This window comes from Micromesistius poutassou (assembly GCF_964030765.1).
Source record: "Micromesistius poutassou genome assembly, chromosome: 17".
Lineage (NCBI taxonomy): Eukaryota > Metazoa > Chordata > Actinopteri > Gadiformes > Gadidae > Micromesistius > Micromesistius poutassou.
The window spans coordinates 4,165,862-4,186,369 of NC_140287.1; the positions used below are offsets into that span (position 1 = coordinate 4,165,862).

The 20,508-nt window shown below is 40.1% G+C and overlaps 1 protein-coding gene across 4 annotated transcripts in view; it reads right to left on the reverse strand.

The window, feature by feature from the left end:
- rragd (ras-related GTP binding D) overlaps nt 1-7,162 on the reverse strand; it is a 55,629-nt gene extending 48,467 nt beyond the window's left edge. For all 4 annotated transcript variants that reach the window (XM_084482263.1, XM_084482262.1, XM_084482261.1 and 1 more), the window contains exons 1-2: nt 6,945-7,162; nt 4,540-4,835 (exon numbers count right to left, since the gene is read on the reverse strand). In XM_084482263.1, the coding sequence (XP_084338389.1) occupies nt 4,540-4,835; nt 6,945-7,095 (447 nt within the window). In that variant the 5' untranslated portion in view covers nt 7,096-7,162. The remainder of the gene's footprint in view (nt 1-4,539; nt 4,836-6,944) is intronic.
- Between the last annotated feature and the right edge of the window lie 13,346 nt (nt 7,163-20,508).

Below are 20,508 nucleotides of genomic sequence, written 5' to 3' on the forward strand. Positions count from 1 at the left end.
GACGTTAATCTCAGAATTTTGATTTTTTTTCTCAGAATTCTGAGAATAAGGTCAGAACTCTTTTTTTTTCTTATGTGTGGCCCTAATCCTCTTCCGTATAATCTTAATCAGATGAGGACTATTTCATCATACATGATGCATCATTGCTTTTTGTGCGCTGGTGGGGCCCCATGTTGTGCAGAATGTGCCCTTTTTATATTTTTGAGTCCGCCACTGGTTGATGCCAGATTAATGGCAACATAGGCAAACAATAAATTATTAAAGATCCCATGGCATGCTACTTTATGAATGATATTTATATAGTTGTTAGTGGGCCCCTAATACAGTACTTGAGGACTTTCAAGAAATTCAGCCCTGGTGCAGAATTACAGCCACTACGAGCAGTATAGCTCGTAGTAGCTCTATAGCTAAATAATATCATATTATACATAGATATCTATATCCTATAATATATATTATCACAGCCAAAATCTGTGTGCGCCTCCAGACAATATTATGAATCTCAAACGACTGCGTCGGGTTCTCCGACGTCTCTGGTACTTCCACTTCCACATCAATCTGAAGTAGACTGAACTGCGACATGGAGGAGAAAGGGATTGTTGCCCGCGATTGTCTCCCGCCTTTCCCCCAATTCCTTCTCAACCATGGCCGAGATAACCCCCAGTACGAGTCTCGTTGTGGAAATACCAGAGACGTCAGAGAACCCGACGCAGTCTAGTCTTTTCACCAAATGCAAGCTTGCCTTATTGTGTTGCGTGTTATGATGACATGGTGTGTGTGATGCGTGTTATGATGTCATTATGACATGGCGCCATAACACCAACATAGAATGGTTATCTAAATAACAAAGAAGTGTACAACACTTACACTTACAGTGTGTGTATTCACACACACACACACACACACACACACACACACACACACACGTGGCGCTTGCACGGTCGTAGCTCATTGTCTCATTGATGGGCCAAATTCTCTGGGCGGGCAAAGCAGAGAAAGGGTAGGTAACATGTCCCTGTATGTCGACATACGGCATACGGGGAAAATTCCAAATCAGTCTGTCTGAGCTTTGTTTTTTCAAAGGCAGAGCAGGATACCTAGTGCTCGTTTTACACCTAACGCCATTTCTAGCCATAGATACATATATATAACACTAGATGTCTCGTCCGCGGTGCTGGCCAATGGAGTCGAATGTCCGCACTGGCAGCCATCTTGCCACAGTTAGCTCGCTCACCCATAACATTGTGTTGGTAGTGGTACATGTACTTTTTAAATAACTATAACTTGCTCAATTTTCAACCGATTTTCAAACGGTTTGGTTTGGTATAAACGTCATACTTATGAATAATTATGTTATGTTCTAAAAAAATAGAATAATCTAAAATAGGTACAAGATTTCCCTTTAGTAGTAGTAATAGTAGTAGTTTGCAAGAAACCAAACCGTTTGAAAATCGGTTGAAAATTTAGCAAGTTATGGTTATTTAAAAAGTACATGTACCAACACAATGTTATGGGTGAGCGAGCTAACTGTGGCAAGATGGCCGCTGTGGTATTTATGAGTAGCGTTTACTTAACTTACTATAAATGATGAAACGGAGCTTCGCTTTATTGCTGGAGAACTAAACAGAACTCGCGCCCAGGGCATCACACCGGTTGGCGCTTATACTACCGTAATGATGTAAGCAGTACGTGCAAGCTTATGGTAAACATTAACATTGATTCAGACTACTGGCGTGATCTGAATATTACAGCCGCCAGTGCGGACGTTCTAGACTCCGTTGTGCTTGGCGAAATTGCTAGACATTTTCATTGTACATTTCATACAATTATACACACAATTCCTTGCTTCAGTTTAACATAATCCCCACATTTCCTTGTTCAAGTTTAATATTGTTTTGGTAGTTGGCCATCACTTTGATTCAGGGAGCTTTAGGTCTGAACTTCAAGTCCTGTATTCAGATCAGGACTTGCAGGGTGACAGGGGAAAGCTGTGTGATTTCTTGGTGTTCCTTAAAGACATGGAGTTGGACAGTGCAATGCCTCAGCTTTACAAACTGTTCTCATTAGTGGCAACAATTGGGGCTACATCTGCAGACTGCAGGTGTAGAAAGGAGCTTTTCCTGTTTAAAGCGGCTCAAGTCCTACACCCATAACACAATGGGCCAAGGCCGTTGAAGCAGCCTAGCTCTGCTGGCCATTGAGAGGACACTGGTCAAGTCACTGGAAAAGACAGCTAGTTGGTATGACATAGCATTTCCTTGAAAAGGAACAGAGAGGATAATTTACATATACATAAATTGACAATTTATAAGATGTAGGCCAAAAATGAGCTTCCCCTCTTTGAAAGATGAGCAGCCGCCACTGGTAGGAGCATAATTATTATCATTAATGTTTTTGAATCCTATTCTATTATTGTTTTCTATGTGTTGTGGTACCCGTACATTTGCAACAAAATGTACACTTGTTAATGGTAACAGAGAATGTTTGCTTTGAAAATATAAGTGATGTATTTTTCATGCAAATTAAACCCTTAAAATGAAATCCAGGAGAGAAAGAGTGCGAGAGACACACACAAACGATTCCACCCCAAGCCATGTCCGCCATTAATTTAGTGTTAATGTGAATATTTGGAGGCGATCTACTACTACAACTAATTCCCCAGCACACATAGACATACACAGCACAACCCAACCCAACACACACACTCACTCATTATCTGAGCTCAACAACTTGACACACTCTTCTACTGGCCCTTGACTTATGGCCCTGTTGGGCCCCCTGCAGCGAACTGAGGGAATTTCTGAGTGACTTCACAGCAATATTTATTATCAAAAGAACTGTGTGTTTGTGCAGTATGTGTGTGTGTGTGGGGGGGGGGGGGGGGTACAGAGCAGCCTCGGGGCTTCAATGCAACTCTGAAGGGAGCTGCAGTGTCTAACATTTCAAACCCATTTCATGGGAGAGTGCAGACAGCAAATAAAAAGAAACACACACAAACACACACACATATTAGCACATACAGACACGTACAGTCACTCTCAATCACACACACACACACACACACACACACACACACACAGATTCAAACACACTTCTCAAACAGTTCTGATGTTGTTGTTGTTTTTTATAGCTTTCGAGCTATAAAATAAAAAGACGACATTTTCTGTGTGATAAATTATGAATTCAGTTACAGTGATTAAAATATACATTTGGGAAAATGAAAACGATTGACTAAAATAATTGTATTATTTTAAATATTAAATATTATTAATATTAAAGTGGACCTCTCAATCTCACTTTGGTGCCACCTATGGTCAATAAGTGGTAATCGTTGCCAAAGAGCACACCGACCCGTTTGTAACATACATTACACTGCAAATACAAGGGCTTTCTTCAGTGGGCCACAGGCCCATCACCACTGCTCTATCAGCGATAGATAGTTACTTAAGACATATTTACAGGAAAATCTCAGAGATTACCACTTTAATATAAGATGATAAAATAATAATTGTAATATATGTGGGGTCAGATTGGCTCAGGAGCGGCTTGCCTTGTAACAGGAAGTTGCTAGTTTGATCCCCAGGTCCTGTGTCGAGGTGTCCTGACAAGCTGGCTGTTGCCTTGCATGGTTGACTCCGCCGTCGGTGTGTGAATGTGTGTATGAACCGTTGTAAGGCACTTTGGATAAAAGCAAGATTCCCTAAATGTAAATGTAATGTTTAATAAAGTTGTTATTAATCTCACCCTAGCCAAGCCTAATTATCATACGTTTGTGGGAATACATATTATATTGTTAACTAACTTTCACCCAGTTATTTGATCAGAGTATGCATGAATCTATTTACATGCTGTGAATGCTCGATCTCAGCTCCATTTCTCTTTAAGTAATTGTGTTGTGCATTTGCACATTGGAAGTACTCATGGTAGTCTTCATCCGTGCGAAATGGGTGGGCTCTAGCTTGTTTATGTACATTAAGCCTTGCTAAGCAGTTGGTAAGCAGGAAAAACTGTGCTTAATGAGGAAATAATAATATTATAATAATAAGCGGGAACAGTTACCAAAGAGATGATAGCACACCACGAGTGATAGTTTGTTGTCCAGGCCGTCATGTACAAATGCATCTGAAACATCCCCATGCTGTGCCTGCCTTTCTTCTGATTCTACGAGTCCTATACCATGCATTTCTTTTATTAATATGATTCGTGGCCATATAATACATCCAAAAGCGATACAAACAGGTGCCGTGCGGATGCTACGTCTCCTCTGATTCTTGGAGATTTTGAAATAATGGATGTGGTACAAATCTGAAATTAATGTACGTATGGGCGCGCATATCGACCGGGGATCTCTCGTAAAACCGACCACCAAGTGTCATCAGGCTGAGACGGCTGTGAGAGTGTTGTGCCTTCCCTGTAAACAAATGAGTTTTATAATGTAGACGCACTCGGAATTCAGAAATTGTGAAAAAAAAAATTTGCAAAATAGAAACATGCATCTCTTGTAAACAGCCTATTTCATGCTTTCCGCTCCTTCGTCACCTGCGAGTCGATGACAAAGATTAGCGCACCGGTGCCCCTGAAGATCATCTCGTAGTCAAAGGTGGGGTCGAAGAAGTCAATCTGCCCGGGGAAGTCCCAGATCTGGAAGCTGACGAAGGAGCTACTGGAGACGTCCTCGCGGCAGATCTTGTTGGTGCTCTCCAAGAATAGTGTCTCGTTGGGGGACATCTTGTGGAACACCACCTTCTGGATGGACGACTTGCCGCTTCGCCGCAGGCCCATCAGCAGAACACGGGGCTTCACCTCCCCGCTCAGCCCCTCGTTGAAGCCCAGCACTAGAGAGAGAGAGAGAGAGAGAGAGAGAGAGAGAGAGAGAGAGAGAGAGAGAGAGAGAGAGAGAGAGAGAGAGAGAGAGAGAGAGAGAGAGAGAGAGAGAGAGAGAGAGAGAGAGAGAGAGAGAGAGAGATCACCCACATGAGACGCACACATGTATACGCACACACGCACACACACACACACACACACACACACACACACACACACACACCTACCTCCTCTTCTCACACATTGTCTTTTATTGTATGTTTTATTATATATATTTAACATATTTTTTAGTATATTTATTAGAATGTGGACCTTTTTACTCTGTAGACTGTTTTACTATGTTTAATAATATATATATATATATATATATATATATATATATATATATATATATATATATATATATATATATATTTTTTTTTTTTTATCATTGACTGAGTGAACCGTCCAAGAATTCCAATGCCCCTGTGCACCTGTACTTGGACAAATGGCAAAATAAACACTTTCACTTGAACTTGAACTTGAAAGTACATTTTAGACTCCATGCCACTCAGTTCAACCCAGTCGTTTGTGTTAAAAGCCAACCATTTGGCGTCTGAAGAGCACATTTAACACACAGCTTTCGGTGCTATAATGGCCCCGAAGAAAGAGTTCCCCTCAACAAACACATCCACAGTGTCAGCGTTTGTTTCTGCCGTTATTCTAAAGAGCTCTGAATTCTGTGTCTAGGTGATCTTAGTGTGCCGGTTACGGCTGTGTGATCCATATCCCTATCCTGCTATATATAGATCTGAATTTTGCCCGAATTGTTTGATTGTTGTATAAGCCTAGTATAAGCCTAGTCTATGTATATGTATAGTTCTATGGTTTGTTTCAAATATGTTTAGACCAATCATGTTTCTGGAGAATTCTGGAGAACACTGTAGAATTGTATTAAAATCCCCTTCAGAAAGCTTCATCCACCTGCGCCAATGAGTTTTCTTTGGTAGAAACTAAACTGGGAACAAGGCCTAACTTCACCCCTGGCTTCACCCCTTTTGGTTTCCAGCCCAGACTCTGCTGTCTCCCCTCAGAAGTTATTCTATTACATGGATGGACTACTGGATTCAAGATTACCAGCCCATTAATATGAGAGATGTCCTTTGAATTAAAATATTTAAGTTGTTGTTTAAACATGACAGTTATAAATTGATGACCCATAAATCATAGTATATAATTAATAACAGAACTCTTGTGCACACACCGTAGATAATGTCACACAACAAAGCTTTATTTTGTTGTAGTGGTTGTTTGTAAATCAAAACAAACTCCAATGTTGTCATTATGGCTGCATGATCAGGACAGATCCTAAGTAAACATTTTAGAGAGAGACAGAGGGACAGAGAGGGAGAGATCCATACGAAAGGTTACAGTACCGGTAGGTATAAATATATTATTTATATATATAAACAATTGTTTAGGAATGTAATTATGTAGTTATAGAGATATGAAAGAATCTGTCGACATCATTCGGGCCTATGTATCCCCTGGGTTTCACTTCGTGTGGAGGGAGCAGACAGACAAGCAGACGGAGCAGACAGACAAGCAGACAGACACAGACACAGGCACATTTTCGTAGGCCTATATCGTGAGCCAACATCTAACTTCGCGGCACAATATTCTCCCAATGCAGACTAGGACGCAACAACGCACTCCGGGACTCCCATAAGGTTACATTCAGACGTCCAGTCGTCCTACGTCACCGTACTACACGTACATGTAAGACACGAAGGCAGGCATGGATAGATTAATAACAATGTATTTAACTAATAAAAAAACACAGGAATTGTCATTCCTATGTTTTCCTGTCATGCCATTCCTTCACTACAGCCGTGCTGTGATCGCTTAAACACTATGTAGCCGATAGTGTGCCCTCTTGTCGACAGAGAGACTATGTAGCCGATACTGTGCCCTGTTGTCTACAGAGACTATGTAGCCGATAGTATGCCCTCTTGTCGACAGAGAGACTATGTAGCCGACAGTGTGCCCTGTTGTCAACAGAGAGACTACGTAGCCGATACTGTGACCTGTCATCGCCAAACAACGGGCTCCTGTTCTTGTCGTGCAGACCGTCCACCCACCTCCGTCCTCCGAGCCCCACTCGGGGTTCCCCTCCGTCAACGCGCTGAAGTCGTCGTCGTCGTCATCGTCGTAGTATCCCATGGCCATGTCCTCGTTGTTGTCCTTCTCCCCCGCTTCCCCACAACAGTTCGCAACTCCTTCGCTTGTCATGGCAAATGTTTTGGAAGTGGCACGCGCCGCCTGGCCAACTTTCCAACATTGCCATCTGATACGCGCGAGCCATGACTCGTCGCGACCTTTGACCTTTCTGCTCTGCCGCCCCCGCGAGGGAGGCAGTCCTTCTCGCGCGGGACGACTTCAGTAGAACACGGTTCACCCACATGTCGCTCTCGGGGACCCCCGTCTACGGTAAATGTCACGATCTTGAAATTGTCGTAAATTATTCATTGTTGAATTAAAGTTTAATATTATTTAAAAAATCTAACGTAATGAATGGTTGGATAATATGCTGATTCCAACCGGTGTTTTGATGAGGCCTAATTGCAGCCAAGGTATTTATTTACGGCGCAGTGTTTCAGAACCATGGAGAGGGCATGGGCGTATCACCTACAGTATATAGGTGCTCTTTGGGTGCAACACGCATACAGATAAAACATATATAACAAGCAATCCAAAATACCAACAAAATAAATGTTGGTGAAAATAAAAATAAAGTCATACTACTAAATAATGCTAAGTAGGCCTATTTCAAATAATGATAACCAAACCAACTCTTGATTATAACTTGACAGTTGTTAATTATGTTTCCTTTGGATTAGAAGCTGCGTGTCTATTATACCAACAAGTCGACAAATGAGGGGTCAAATTATTAGTTGCCTACACATTTTTTTTAAATCAAAACCATGTGCATTAATGTAACCTAATATGTTGTAGGCTGCAAAATAGAAAACAGAATTGGCCTATCTATCAAAGTTAGTAAACACCCTGGGCCAGTACTGGATTGGACATTTTGATTTGCGAATCAGCACTACAGAAAGATATACAGCTTGAGAAAATTACAATAAGGAACAATATTTGCACACTATCGGCTACATAGTGTCTAAAGTGATCACAGCACGCCTGTAGTGTAGCGACATGCGCTAAATGGCCATTCCTGTCTTTTTTATTTGCTAAACAACCGGTTAAAGACAACTGGTCACAAGGCTTTTCTGCCATCTACTGATTGTCTAAGTCTCCAACATGTCCATAATTAGACTCGCTACGTAGGCCTATAGGCTAGTCATTTCACGGTACAGTCCCAAATGTTTTATGACAAAAAAACAATTATATATATATATCAGGGCCGTAATTATAATATATATTGGGGGAGGGGGACATCCCCCCCAATATTCAAATATGCTGAGAAAGTCCCCCCCAATATATTGATATAAAATATATTTTTAAAAATGTGCTATGCTACGACAGGCAACCACGCACCGCCGTCCGAAATAATCATTAGCAAATGTAATCATAATCATAACTAAATTTAACAAATTTTTACTACCGGTTTTAGTATTACGGTGTACTGCAGTTCTGCGTGTGGTTTGTCTAAGTGGGTTGCCGTACCCCAGCAGAAGCCGTTGCTCGATTGCTGTGGGTAGGTGCAATGTCAAACACTGTACCAACGATACTCTATTTCATTACTTTCAAATGTATTAAAAAGTGGAAAACTAGAATGTAATATGAGTGTCACGTAGGCTATATCACTGTCGATTGTGATAGTTTTTGCAAAATGTTATGAAAATTATAATTTTATGAATGGTTATCGTCTCGCAATGTTATGCTAAATTCCTGTCAGAACGTTAGCTAGCTAGCATACATTCTGTGCATTAGCTAGTGAACAGCACATACATTTTGAGCATATTCCACTCGCTAGCTTTGTGTAAAGTTAGGATCCATTGTTGATGGGACACAATAATAACGCTTCACTTCAACCAGGACTTGCATGAAAATGTAACGTTAACGTCAATACGTTATTTTGCGCTGGAACTGTAATTGTGGAAATAAATTATATTTTGCTAAAGCGTGTCAGTAATTGCATGGAGTGGAAACAAACGTTTTTGTTTTTTTTGCTTATTTTCTGTCATAGGCAAAATGTTATCGGTTTTGGTCGAGTAATTGATCGTTAACATTGTCGATGATCGAATAAGGAAATGTCTTAAAATTGACAACCCTACTGTATAGCTGTACTTGCTTATGATAAATAGCATTAATTATTAGTGTTTGTTTGATTAAAGTGCAAACAGTTTTATTACAGTCAGTGAGTGTCATTATGAGCAAGAGGAAGGGTGGCAGTGACATTTGTCCGTTTTTTGGGCAGCCTCAGAAAAGAAGAAAAGTAAGTTGAGAGCAGGGAGAAAATGAGTACCAGTCAGATGATAGAAGTATACAGTAGTACAAGAGATGAGTCAATGTTTCTTGATATAATAATCATTGCCATTCAGATCAGAAATTGTTAGTAAGCCATACCTGAACATCATGGCAAGAAACACCACTTGTTTACTGATTATATGTATTTTATGTTCAGAGTGAAGAGAAAGAGCATGATGATGCCGACAGGGCAGGGAGAGCAGGTGACATAGAGGTGAGTGAGAAAAGGAATATTGATAGTTAAAGTGATACTGCAATCAAAAACAGACTTTTCCAGTTAAAATCAATGTTGTGAGTTTGAATATGTTCATGGAGCGCTATTTTAGTCTGAAAGTCTCATTTGTTACGTCACACACAGGGTGAGGGAGGGAGAGTAGGGTGGGATTGGGTGTGGCCACAGCAAGGCGTCGTAGCTTAGTCTGGGGTACTGTGCAGTTTTGAATATTGTTAACATGATTACGTGGAACCATGGTCATATAACCACACCTACCCACAAGTTCCTGTTCAAATTGAAGTGCTAAAAAAGATCTTAGCAGTATTTTGACCGAATACAATGACATCACAACAGTCTAATCCTAATGTCTCCTGTGGGGTATTCCACAAAGCCGGTTTTATCACTTATCACCCAGCTAAGTTAACCCAGGGTTAGCGGCAACCCTAGGTTTTCTGTTCCAAAATGAACACGGTATGTAAGTTGCTATAGAAACATATGCTCTCAATCAAACCTGGTCGGAGCAGGTGTTGCGCAGGTTAAGTTTGGAAGATAACCCGGTTTTGCTCAGGGTATTTAAACCCGCGTTTATCGCAGCTTTTACATGTTCACAATGGCATGCCCTTTTGACGAGAGGCCTGTTGATATCGGAGCGCAAATAATTTGTGCAATTCACAGAGAGAGATTAATTAGACCACGGCTCGACATATTGTCCTTTCCGGATGACTTTTTGCTGGAGGGATATTGTTTTTCACGTGATTCTTTGATATATTTAATAGCCTTCTCCAACCCTACACTGTAAATACAAACATGGGATTTAATAAAATATAATTAGTGGACCTAACTCAGTTTTTATCAGCCTGTTATTAACACTTGTTTTTACTAAGTTGCTTGTAATTTGGGGCTGTAAACGTTGAACTCCTCAATATACTTAAGGTGGATTAACTTAGAAAAAGTAAGTTTTTGAAATTTTTTTTTTTTTTTTTTTCCAACTTTTGCACATGCTCAGATCAGTCCTCATCTAACGTTAATTGGCACTTTGTTAGGGAACATGCCTGTGCAAGCCCTGGGCCAGCTGGATATTGTTGTAACAGTAGTCATCGTTTTCCTGATTATTGTGCTTGCTACACTGATTTGGTAAGTAACTATTTTACCGTTGTGCAAACCGTTTTGGTCTTGTAATTCAGCACCAGGAATGTGCTTGCTAGTTAGGGATAACATTAGCTAAAGTTAGCTTAATTTTAGCCTACACCACGTGGTTGCAACTTGGCCGACAAGGGTAAAGAGTCGGCGCTAATCGTTTTAGCATTTTCCATTGACTTAGATGAAACGGTTAGCATTAGCTTTTATATGCGAAACTTTTCAGCTAATTATCAGCTAACCCAGTAGTCTGCTAAGTTGCCTTGACTAATCAGCTAACTAGCAGACTAGGTTATATTGCTGCTATATTGTATCTAAGTTTAAATGTCTATGTTTTTAAATAGTTGCCTTAAATTGTATTCTTTTAAACTGCCTCCTATTCAGGCTCAAACTGATGGTGACCAGTCCACACATTCCACAATCCCAGCAGTAAAAGGTATTTCAACCTAATGTCTACACATTGAACAATTAATCTCAAACAATTAATATTTATTTCATGAGCTGGATGAGCTATATGCTTACATCAACACAATTGTATTACAACAAAATAAAATCCATTTATAAAGCTGACCCCACACTACAAGATAAATGTCCCGATATCGGGGCCGATTTGCCCCTTACGAGAATCGGGGTGGCGTTCCCATGGCAGCCGAATCGGGACGAAAATCGGCCAAGATTATCCTGTCTGCCGTAGTGTTCTAAGATAGAATCTCATAAACTTAAGACCTCCCGATCTCAAAATCGGGGTTATCCAACATGTTAGATATTTTCGGCATGTTGAGTGTGTAGTCAACATAATAGCGACGCACGCACACACAAACACACACGCAAAACACACACACGCTGACCCGAAGGTGCTCCATAATGCCAAAGCGCATTCAATTCTCACTTTTCAATTTTCGTTTCCAAATATTTATTTAAAAACGAAAATATCTGTTTTAGTGCGTGTGTGTTAAATTAAATGTTTTTATATCTTAAACAAATTCCGTTGCAAATAGGAGGCGCGCAGCATCAATATCCTAACACAGACACATTTTGCAGATTGTAAATTGACATGATACATTGTAAACGTTAACAATCCTGCTCTATGCTCTGTGATATTTTGTTTATCATCATTTCTATTAACTTCTGCGAGGCGCATAAAGTGGTCATAGATCGGTCGTCTGCCCGTCTATTGCGCGTATCACACATGAGCAGATCTTGCACACAACGTCAGTCGTGTCCCTTGGCTGTCCTATTTGTTGTATATTTGTTGATGTTGTTATTGTCATGCGTGTTCTGGTTATTTGCGCATGATTAAACATGAGTTTTTATATGGCGATAAAACAAAGCTTTGTTGCGTTTTTTTCCCTTCTTTTTGAAGTGGGGATCGGGGGTGCGCCAACCCGGTTGGGACGTAAAGGGGGTGCGCAGGAAAAAAAGTTTGGGAACCGCTGCTCTAGACCATCTCTTGTCTCTCGATCTCTTGTCTCGTGCTGGATGACGTAGCCTACACGGCCGAGAATCGGATAAGATTATCCTGTAGTGTGGGGTGTTCCGTCTTGTGTTCTAATCTTATGTCGGATCGGAGAGCAAAAATCGACTGCGAGTGTGGGGTGTACTCCGACTCACACTACACTACACGATTTTTTTTAACCAAACTTTTTTTCCTGCGCACCCCCTTTACGTCCCAACCGGGTTGGCGCACCCCCGATCACTTCAAAAAGAAGGGAAAAAAACGCAACAAAGCTTTGTTTTATCGCCATATAAAGACTCATGTTTAATCATGCGCAAATAACCAGAACACGCATGACAATAACAACATCAACAAATATACAACAAATAGGACAGCCAAGGGACACGACTGACGTTGTGTGCAAGATCTGCTCATGTGTGATACGCGCAATAGACGGGCAGACGACCGATCTACATGACCACTTTATGCGCCTCGCAGAAGTTAATAGAAATGATGATAAACAAAATATCACAGAGCATAGAGCAGGATTGTGAACGGTTACAATGTATCATGTCAATTTACAATCTGCAAAATGTGTCTGTGTTAGGATATTGATGCTGCGCGCCTCCTATTTGCAACGGAATTTGTTTAAGATATAAAAACATTTAATTTAACACACACGCACTAAAACAGATATTTTCGTTTTTAAATAAATATTTGGAAACGAAAATTGAAAAGTGAGAATTGAATGCGCTTTGGCATTATGGAGCACCTTCGGGTCAGCGTGTGTGTGTTTTGCGTGTGTGTTTGTGTGTGCGTGCGTCGCTATTATGTTGACTACACACTCAACATGCCGAAAATATCTAACATGTTGGATAACCCCGATTTTGAGATCGGGAGGTCTTAAGTTTATGAGATTCTATCTTAGAACACTACGGCAGACAGGATAATCTTGGCCGATTTTCGTCCCGATCGGCTGCCATGGGAACACCACCCCGATTCTCGTAAGGGGCAAATCGGCCCCGATATCGGGACATTTATCTTGTAGTGTGGGGTCAGCTTAAGATAATAAAAAGAAATGCATTGATTCCTATCTTGTGACTTTAAAAAAATAATAATTCAGTGCACATTTAAGTTCAGTCATATTCTCACTGAAATGAGCAGATGTCTAATTCACTTTCACATATTTCAAAGCAAATGAATCACAATTTTGGAGTAAGGAAAGTGTGTTAATGTTTTGAATATTTTTGTTTGTTTCATGGTGCTTGATGCTAAAATTATCTTTTCTTTTTTTAAGATCGACCAAGCAGATCAAACCCTTCCAATGCAGTGGACCTGTAAGTACTGCACATTTTGTACTGAAACGAGAGGCCACTTACTTAAACATTACCGCCTAAAACATGGGTGCCACACTCGGATATCACCACTCCCATGCCTTCATAAGGAATGCCTGTGCACGTTTAAATCTTTTAATGCACTCAAGGTACACTTATCAACATGGCACTCTCAAAAGGATCTAGGAAAAGTGAGTGGAACTGCATTCCACTGTCAGCTGTGCGACTTTGTGGAGCCTTGCACTGAAGCTTACTTTTTCACCCATTTGCGAAGACATTTGAAGCTGAAGCAAAAGGTTACTTGTCCATATCAAGGCTGTAACTTTCAGAGCAATGTTTATTCCACCTTTAATGCACACAAAAGCAAAGAGCATCAGATGCACGATAAGAAGGCATTCAAACCTGAAATTGTTTCAGAGGATGTACCTGAAAATCTTCCCCCTAATCTGAATGTTCAACCTGAGGATAGTGTCCCTGAAGCTGATGATGTTGAGTTTGAGGTTATGGAGTTCAGCGAAGATGTGGAAAACTTGGAGAGTCAGTTGGAACATAATGTAGCTGCTCTTTTTCTGAAAATGTCATCAATTCTTAACATCTCTGAAAATGCCCTGCAAGAGGTTATAGAGCAGATCAACCAAATTTATTTGCTGTCACGGCCATTGTTACATTCCTCAATTCAAAGAATACTAAATCAGCATTGTGGAGATGTCGATGACTCTTTAGTGAGTGAGATAGCTAGAGTAGTTACAGAGAATAATGTATTCCTGAAATTCACTTCTACTGGGGGATCATTGTCAACTGCTAGCAGGCGAACATCATACATTTTAAGAGAATTCTCTGTGGTGGAGCCTGTTGAGTTTCTCCTAAAAAACGACAAACAGACAGTTGTGTATGTCCCCATACTAAAGATGCTGCAGACATTACTAAGCAATGCAGACATTTTGGATAAGGCCATGTCAAATGAGACAAATTTGTCACAGGGATACAAATCACACAAGGACGGTTCTCGCTTTAAAGACAATTCTCTCTTGACAGAGGAAGAGTTCAGGATTGCTCTTTGCTTGTACATAGATGATTTTGAGGTGGCTAACCCCTTGGGAACCTCCAGAAAGAAGCACAAGCTATGTGCCATCTACTGGGTACTTGGAAATCTGCACCCTAAATATCGCTCCTCTCTTCATTCCATTCAGCTTGCTCTGCTTTGCAAGGTCACCAACATCAAAGACTATGGTTATGGTGAAATTCTTCGACCTCTTATTCAGGACCTTGTTTCTCTTGAGCAACATGGTGTATATGTTGAACAGTTAGGAGCCAGCATAAAAGGCACTGTGTTATTTGTCGCAGCAGACAATTTAGCTGCCCATTCTTTGGGAGGGTTCTTTGAAAGCTTCACAGTTAGTCAGATGTGTCGATTCTGTATGGCCAAGCGGGAGGAAATACAACACAAGGAAGTGCGGACAGGCTCATTCCAACCAAGAACAAAAGAAAATCATGACAGACATGTGCAAGACGTATTGCAGGATTCTACCATGGCTCAACAATATGGTGTGAAAGGAAGCTGCCCTCTTAGTGAAAGCTTGGAACATTTTCATGTTGTCGATGGTTTCCCGCCAGACCTTTTGCATGATCTTCTGGAGGGCGTTGTTCCAGTCGAACTGGCCTTGTGCTTGAAGGCACTGATATCAAAGGGATACTTCTCACTTGAAACCCTGAATGTGGCTATTAAACAGTTTCCGTATACATATGCAGACAGAACAAACCAACCCCAGCTCATTGCAAAGAACTTTTCCTCCAAGGGAACAATTGGAGGAAATGGTCATGAAAATTGGTCACTTCTCCGACTACTGCCACTACTGATTGGTCATCACATTCCTGAAGGGGATGAAACATGGGAGGTTTTAATGATCTTAAAAGATGTAGTGGAATTGTCAGTGTCCACAAGCTTTACAGAGGAGTCAGTGTACTTTCTTGATTGCAAGATCGCAGAACATAGAGATTTATTTCAGAATGTTTTCCAGAACGTAAAACTACGACCAAAGCACCACTACATTGAGCACTACCCTCAATTAATTCAAACTTTTGGTCCATTATCAGATGTGTGGACAATGCGTTTTGAAGGAAAACACAAATTTTTCAAAAAAGTTGTGCGTCACGCTAACAATTTCAAGAACATAGCCCTTACTTTAGCTGTCAGACACCAGAAAATGATAGCCTTCCATTTGGCTACCAACTCCTTTTTCAAGCCATCTGTTGAAATTAATAAAGTAAAGTCTATGATGGTTGCTTCATTTCCTGAAAATGTGCAGAACTGTCTCTATCACAGGAATGCTCAGCAGAACACAGTCCTTGTAGCATCTTCTGTCTGCATAGATGGCATAAAGTACAGTGCTGATATGGTCATTTCGGTTGGATCTTGCTCAGGGCTCCCAGATTTCAGACAAATAGCAAGGATTGTGGTGATCAATGCAGACATATTATTTGTCTGCAGACTTATGACCTCATGGTATGAGGAGCATCTTAGAGCATATGAGCTCTGTAGCAGCCATTTGCCCACCCTCTCGGTCACCCAGTTGTCTGAACTGAATGATGTTTTCCCCCTGTCACTTTACAGAGTTAGAGGCAGACAACTTGTTACACTTAAACGGTACATATTATGCTGAGTGATAACACTGAAATCTCATGCAAATTTCTCCCTTTTTATCAGGTTGAGTTATCAAAATGGACCAAAGGTTATTGCTGAGAGTTGTCATCAATGAAGATGATATTAGGAAGTTGACTTTAAATGAGAGGCCGGATTCCATTGAAGAATTAAAAGTGCAACTGAAGGATAAACTGCTGCTGCAGTATGACTTTCAACTGCAGTATGAAGATCAAGACTTCAATAATGCCCTTTGCAATTTGACTGAAATAGCAGATTTGCCTGAAAGAGCTACACTAAAAATCATCCCTCTTCTGACTCTCCATTTAACAACCCTGTCATCACCCACCGCAACATCAGACACTGAGTGCAGCTCAGCAGACACTGAGATCCTGTCGACTGCTGGAACATCACCGTTGGCAAGAACACAACAATGGCCAGAGTTTTTTAACATACCCAATTTCTCAGTTGATATTCAGTACAGACTTAGACAGGGAGATTTTGCCTTTTTGAAAGATGGAACACGTATGACTCCATCACGAGATATGAAGCATGACATACTAGAAAAGCTTGCTGAGACAATGTACAGTTTCAAGGCTTATCCTAAAGATGATGACATCAGCGGTGTTGCAAGAGCCCTGATTACCAAACACCCCTGCCTTACTGAGCCTGGTCCTCAGAGATGGTATGGCTGGAAGAACAGCCTTAAATTTAAGATGGCCAACTATCGCACAAAGCTTCGAAAGGCTGGATGTGAGGATGTAGCAGTCAATGGGGGTAAAAGAAGTAAAGGCAACCCAGAGGGAGAATCATCAAGTAAGAATATCAAACGGCCAAAAAGAGGTGAGGCAAATTATCTGCCTAATTTACCTGAAGGACATGATGAAACAAGCCTTGAAAATTCCAGAAAGGTTCTCACGGAGGAAATGAAGAAAAAACGACCAAATAGCACTCTCATCTCACAAATGATGGATCAGACATTCCCACTACGCAGACGAGAGATAGTAAAAAATGAGCCTGCTGTACAGATCATGGTTGAACGATGGCCAGCACTCTTCACAGAGAGACAGGTAAGCTACTATTTTTGTCCTGAATAGTGCCTTAAAGGTTGAGCTTCCCCAAAGGCTGCATTTCACCTTCCCAAAGTTTCCAACCAATCAAATAATGCCAATCAAAACACAACAAATTCAAACTGTGAGGCCAGACATCTCTGGTTAGAAAGTAGTATATGCACTAGTCTGATTTTTTTGAAAATAGTATTATATTTTAGCAAGCTAGAAGTGTACCTTGTCTTTCTATCTTGTTGTATAATGGTTGCTAGTTTTCACAACTGTTATAAATTGAACCCCCCCTCCTCTCTATGTTATCAGGTATTTGCTGAGTTTAATAGAATTGCCAGTAGGAATCTTGAGGGAAACTTCTTTGAGGCTCTGGACCAGCACACCCCACGTTTCATCGAACTCTTCAAGTCAAAAAAAGGAACTCTTGGACAGAAACTGACCGAGTTAATGCAGCACATTAACTGGGTGGTAAGTAATTTCATTTGACAACTTTTGAGTAATCCTTAGTATCATCTATTTTGATGACACTAAAGCTCTACTTTAAAGGCCTGTAAAAATTAGAGCCTTCTTCTCACAGATGATACAGACCAACCTATTTCACTCTGTCTGACTTGTGCTTGTGCCTTGTAAATTTGTCTCTTAACTTATCTTTTCTATCTCTGTATCATTAGACACCAGACGTGACTGCACTGCGCTCTGTTGTCCTCAAAGGTATTCCCATTGTAGTCGGCGACGACTCCAATGAATTCTACAAGACATGCATTGTAAGTACTTGCACACAAAAAAATGGTTTGGTCTGCATTTATTGAAAAATCATATCCAGTACTCATACAGACGTACAACAAAGATGTAACTCAGTCTGCAATACACAGTGAGGTTTGTAAGTTTTTTCTTGATAGGTATGTAAACACCCTGTAATTAAAACTAAAAGTTACCACTTAAACCTTATGGTCATTGATTCATTTCAAATCTCAGGAGCAGGAGTCCAGAGTGAAAAGTATGTGTCAAATGTACAGACATGTTGTATATGCTATGTATAACATTAGTTTATTCCACATATATTTATTTGGCTACAGTGTTGCAATGCAGCAGCAATGCTTATTTAGAGCTCTACTCTAGCAAATACTTAAACATCAAAAATGAGTGTTTCCATAGGAAAAGCAATGGGTAGCAAACATAACTTGCTATTCTAAAGAATGTGTGCTTCTTCTGCAGGATACGGCGAGCGATGAGGCCCTAGCATCCACAATTGGTGTGCTGACTATTCTCAGTGAAGATAGTCCTCAGCAGGGTCACAGCTCAGTGCACCTCCAGCCCATCTCCACTGCCATCGTACTTGAGGGAGGTATTGTCATGGGCAATATTAAAGACTTGCCTCAGGCAGTTTGCCTGTTATTTGGGCTTACATATGCTTTGCATTTGGATTACCCGAAATGCATGGCAAATACATTCAAATTCATTCAAACAGTAATGCTTGGATTGGGAAACAAAACCCTCTCACCAAAACTGCTAACTCTGAAAAACATTCTACTGGGTTAGACCAGTGAAGAATCATCAGCTATCAGATAGCACTTGGTAACCTTTGCAATCATTATTGCACTGAGAGCACTATTGCACTATTGTTAATTATCATTATTGTTATGAGAGAACGGTTAGATGCTTTGTTGAAACTGTACTCTTAATTGTTATGAGAAAAGTTCCAGTCCTGTCCCAGCAAACTTGTACCAGGGAAGCTCTTACAGTGGTGGCAAGAGTCCCCCCATGTGACTGCAAGAGTTGATTGCTCAGTGTTTTAAAAACAGAAGAGAAAATAATCAAGCAAAGGTTGTGCATTGTTTACATTTATGCTTTGAAAACTTTTAATGATGTTCTAATGTCATACAAATACTTAATATTTGTGGAGAACCAAAAGTGTGTGTGTGTGTGTGTGTGTGTGTGTGTGTGTGTGTGTGTGTGTGTGTGTGTGTGTGTGTGTGTGTGTGTGTGTGTGTGTGTGTGTGTGTGTGTGTGTGTGTGTGGTTCAGTTTTGATCAGAAATACACTGATATTTGAAATATTAATGTCGAATAAGAATTGCACTAGGTCCGGTTGGCTTTACCAGTATAGGTTCACAGTCTTGTGAGGAATGTTTTTTTTGTGCAAGGAATTGACACAAATGTGATTTTATTTTGCCTTGTCCAATACGCAAACCGTTCTGCAGTTCAATATCAAACCACAAGTTTGTTGTTTGAACTAATGTTTTATACTTGAATGTATGAGAGATTGATATTTAGTGACAGAAGACCGTACACTTGAGGCTGAACAATAGATTAAATTCATATTGCTATTGCAATAGTGTAACTTGCATTACAAAGAAACAGTATGGACATTTTAAAATTAGTTTCAAAATACATATTCAATACGAGAAAGGATAGACATTAGTTTATTGATTATTGTAAGGTCATTACATAATTGTTTTAAACAAAACAAGCAAATATAAGTTTTAAATTGGATAATATTTACAATAACATTGGAATTAACAGCTAAAATAATGGCAATATCATACTCGTTTATTGTTCAGCCCAGATCTGTCCAATATTCAATGTTTGTTGAATGACTTGGAATTTGAAAATAAATGTTGTATTACAACTAATCAACCCAAGGAGTGTTCTCAATGCATTATTTTTAGGGGATTATTATAGTTTACACAATGTGTTTATAGATAAATTATTAAGTGTTGTAGTTATGTAGAATTCTTAGTTCAAGGAAATTAGTTAGTTTAATTAAATTAAGTGAACCTAAAAACAATGAGTGAGTAGAACTAAAAGTGTTAAGTTGTGGTTAGTGATTGATTTAAGTAGGGTTCAATTTGTATCAAGCAGTGTACACAAAATGAATTAATTAAGTGATCACAAAGCATGACTTTTAAGTTACATAAACTGAAAACGTTTATGTTAGTTGTACTACTTAATTTAAGTATTGCATACTCAGAATAAACAAGTTATTCTAACTCACCATCTTAAGTGTACTTAACTTATTTTTTCTGAGGCAACGAGTTTGCATATTTTTTTTAAGTAAAGCCAACTTATTATATTTTACAGTGTACATTGCAAATGTTACCAATCGTGGATCTGCCCTCAGTTCACTACAAACAATTTACATAGCTTTCAGTTTTTTTGCGACGGGTAGATCTTTGTACAGTGTAGGAGATGAGACTGAGCACATAGGCAAAGCTACCGTCTGCCGCTCAGTGCGTAAAGTCTGTCTTGCGCTGAAGTGGTTGTTGCGTAACTTCATTGTTTTTCCCAAATGGCACCGAAATTATCCTTGTTGACTTTTCATCTGGGTGTTATATTTCAGGATTTCCTAATGTAATTGGGTGCATTGATGGCACACATCCAATGTGAGCAATACAT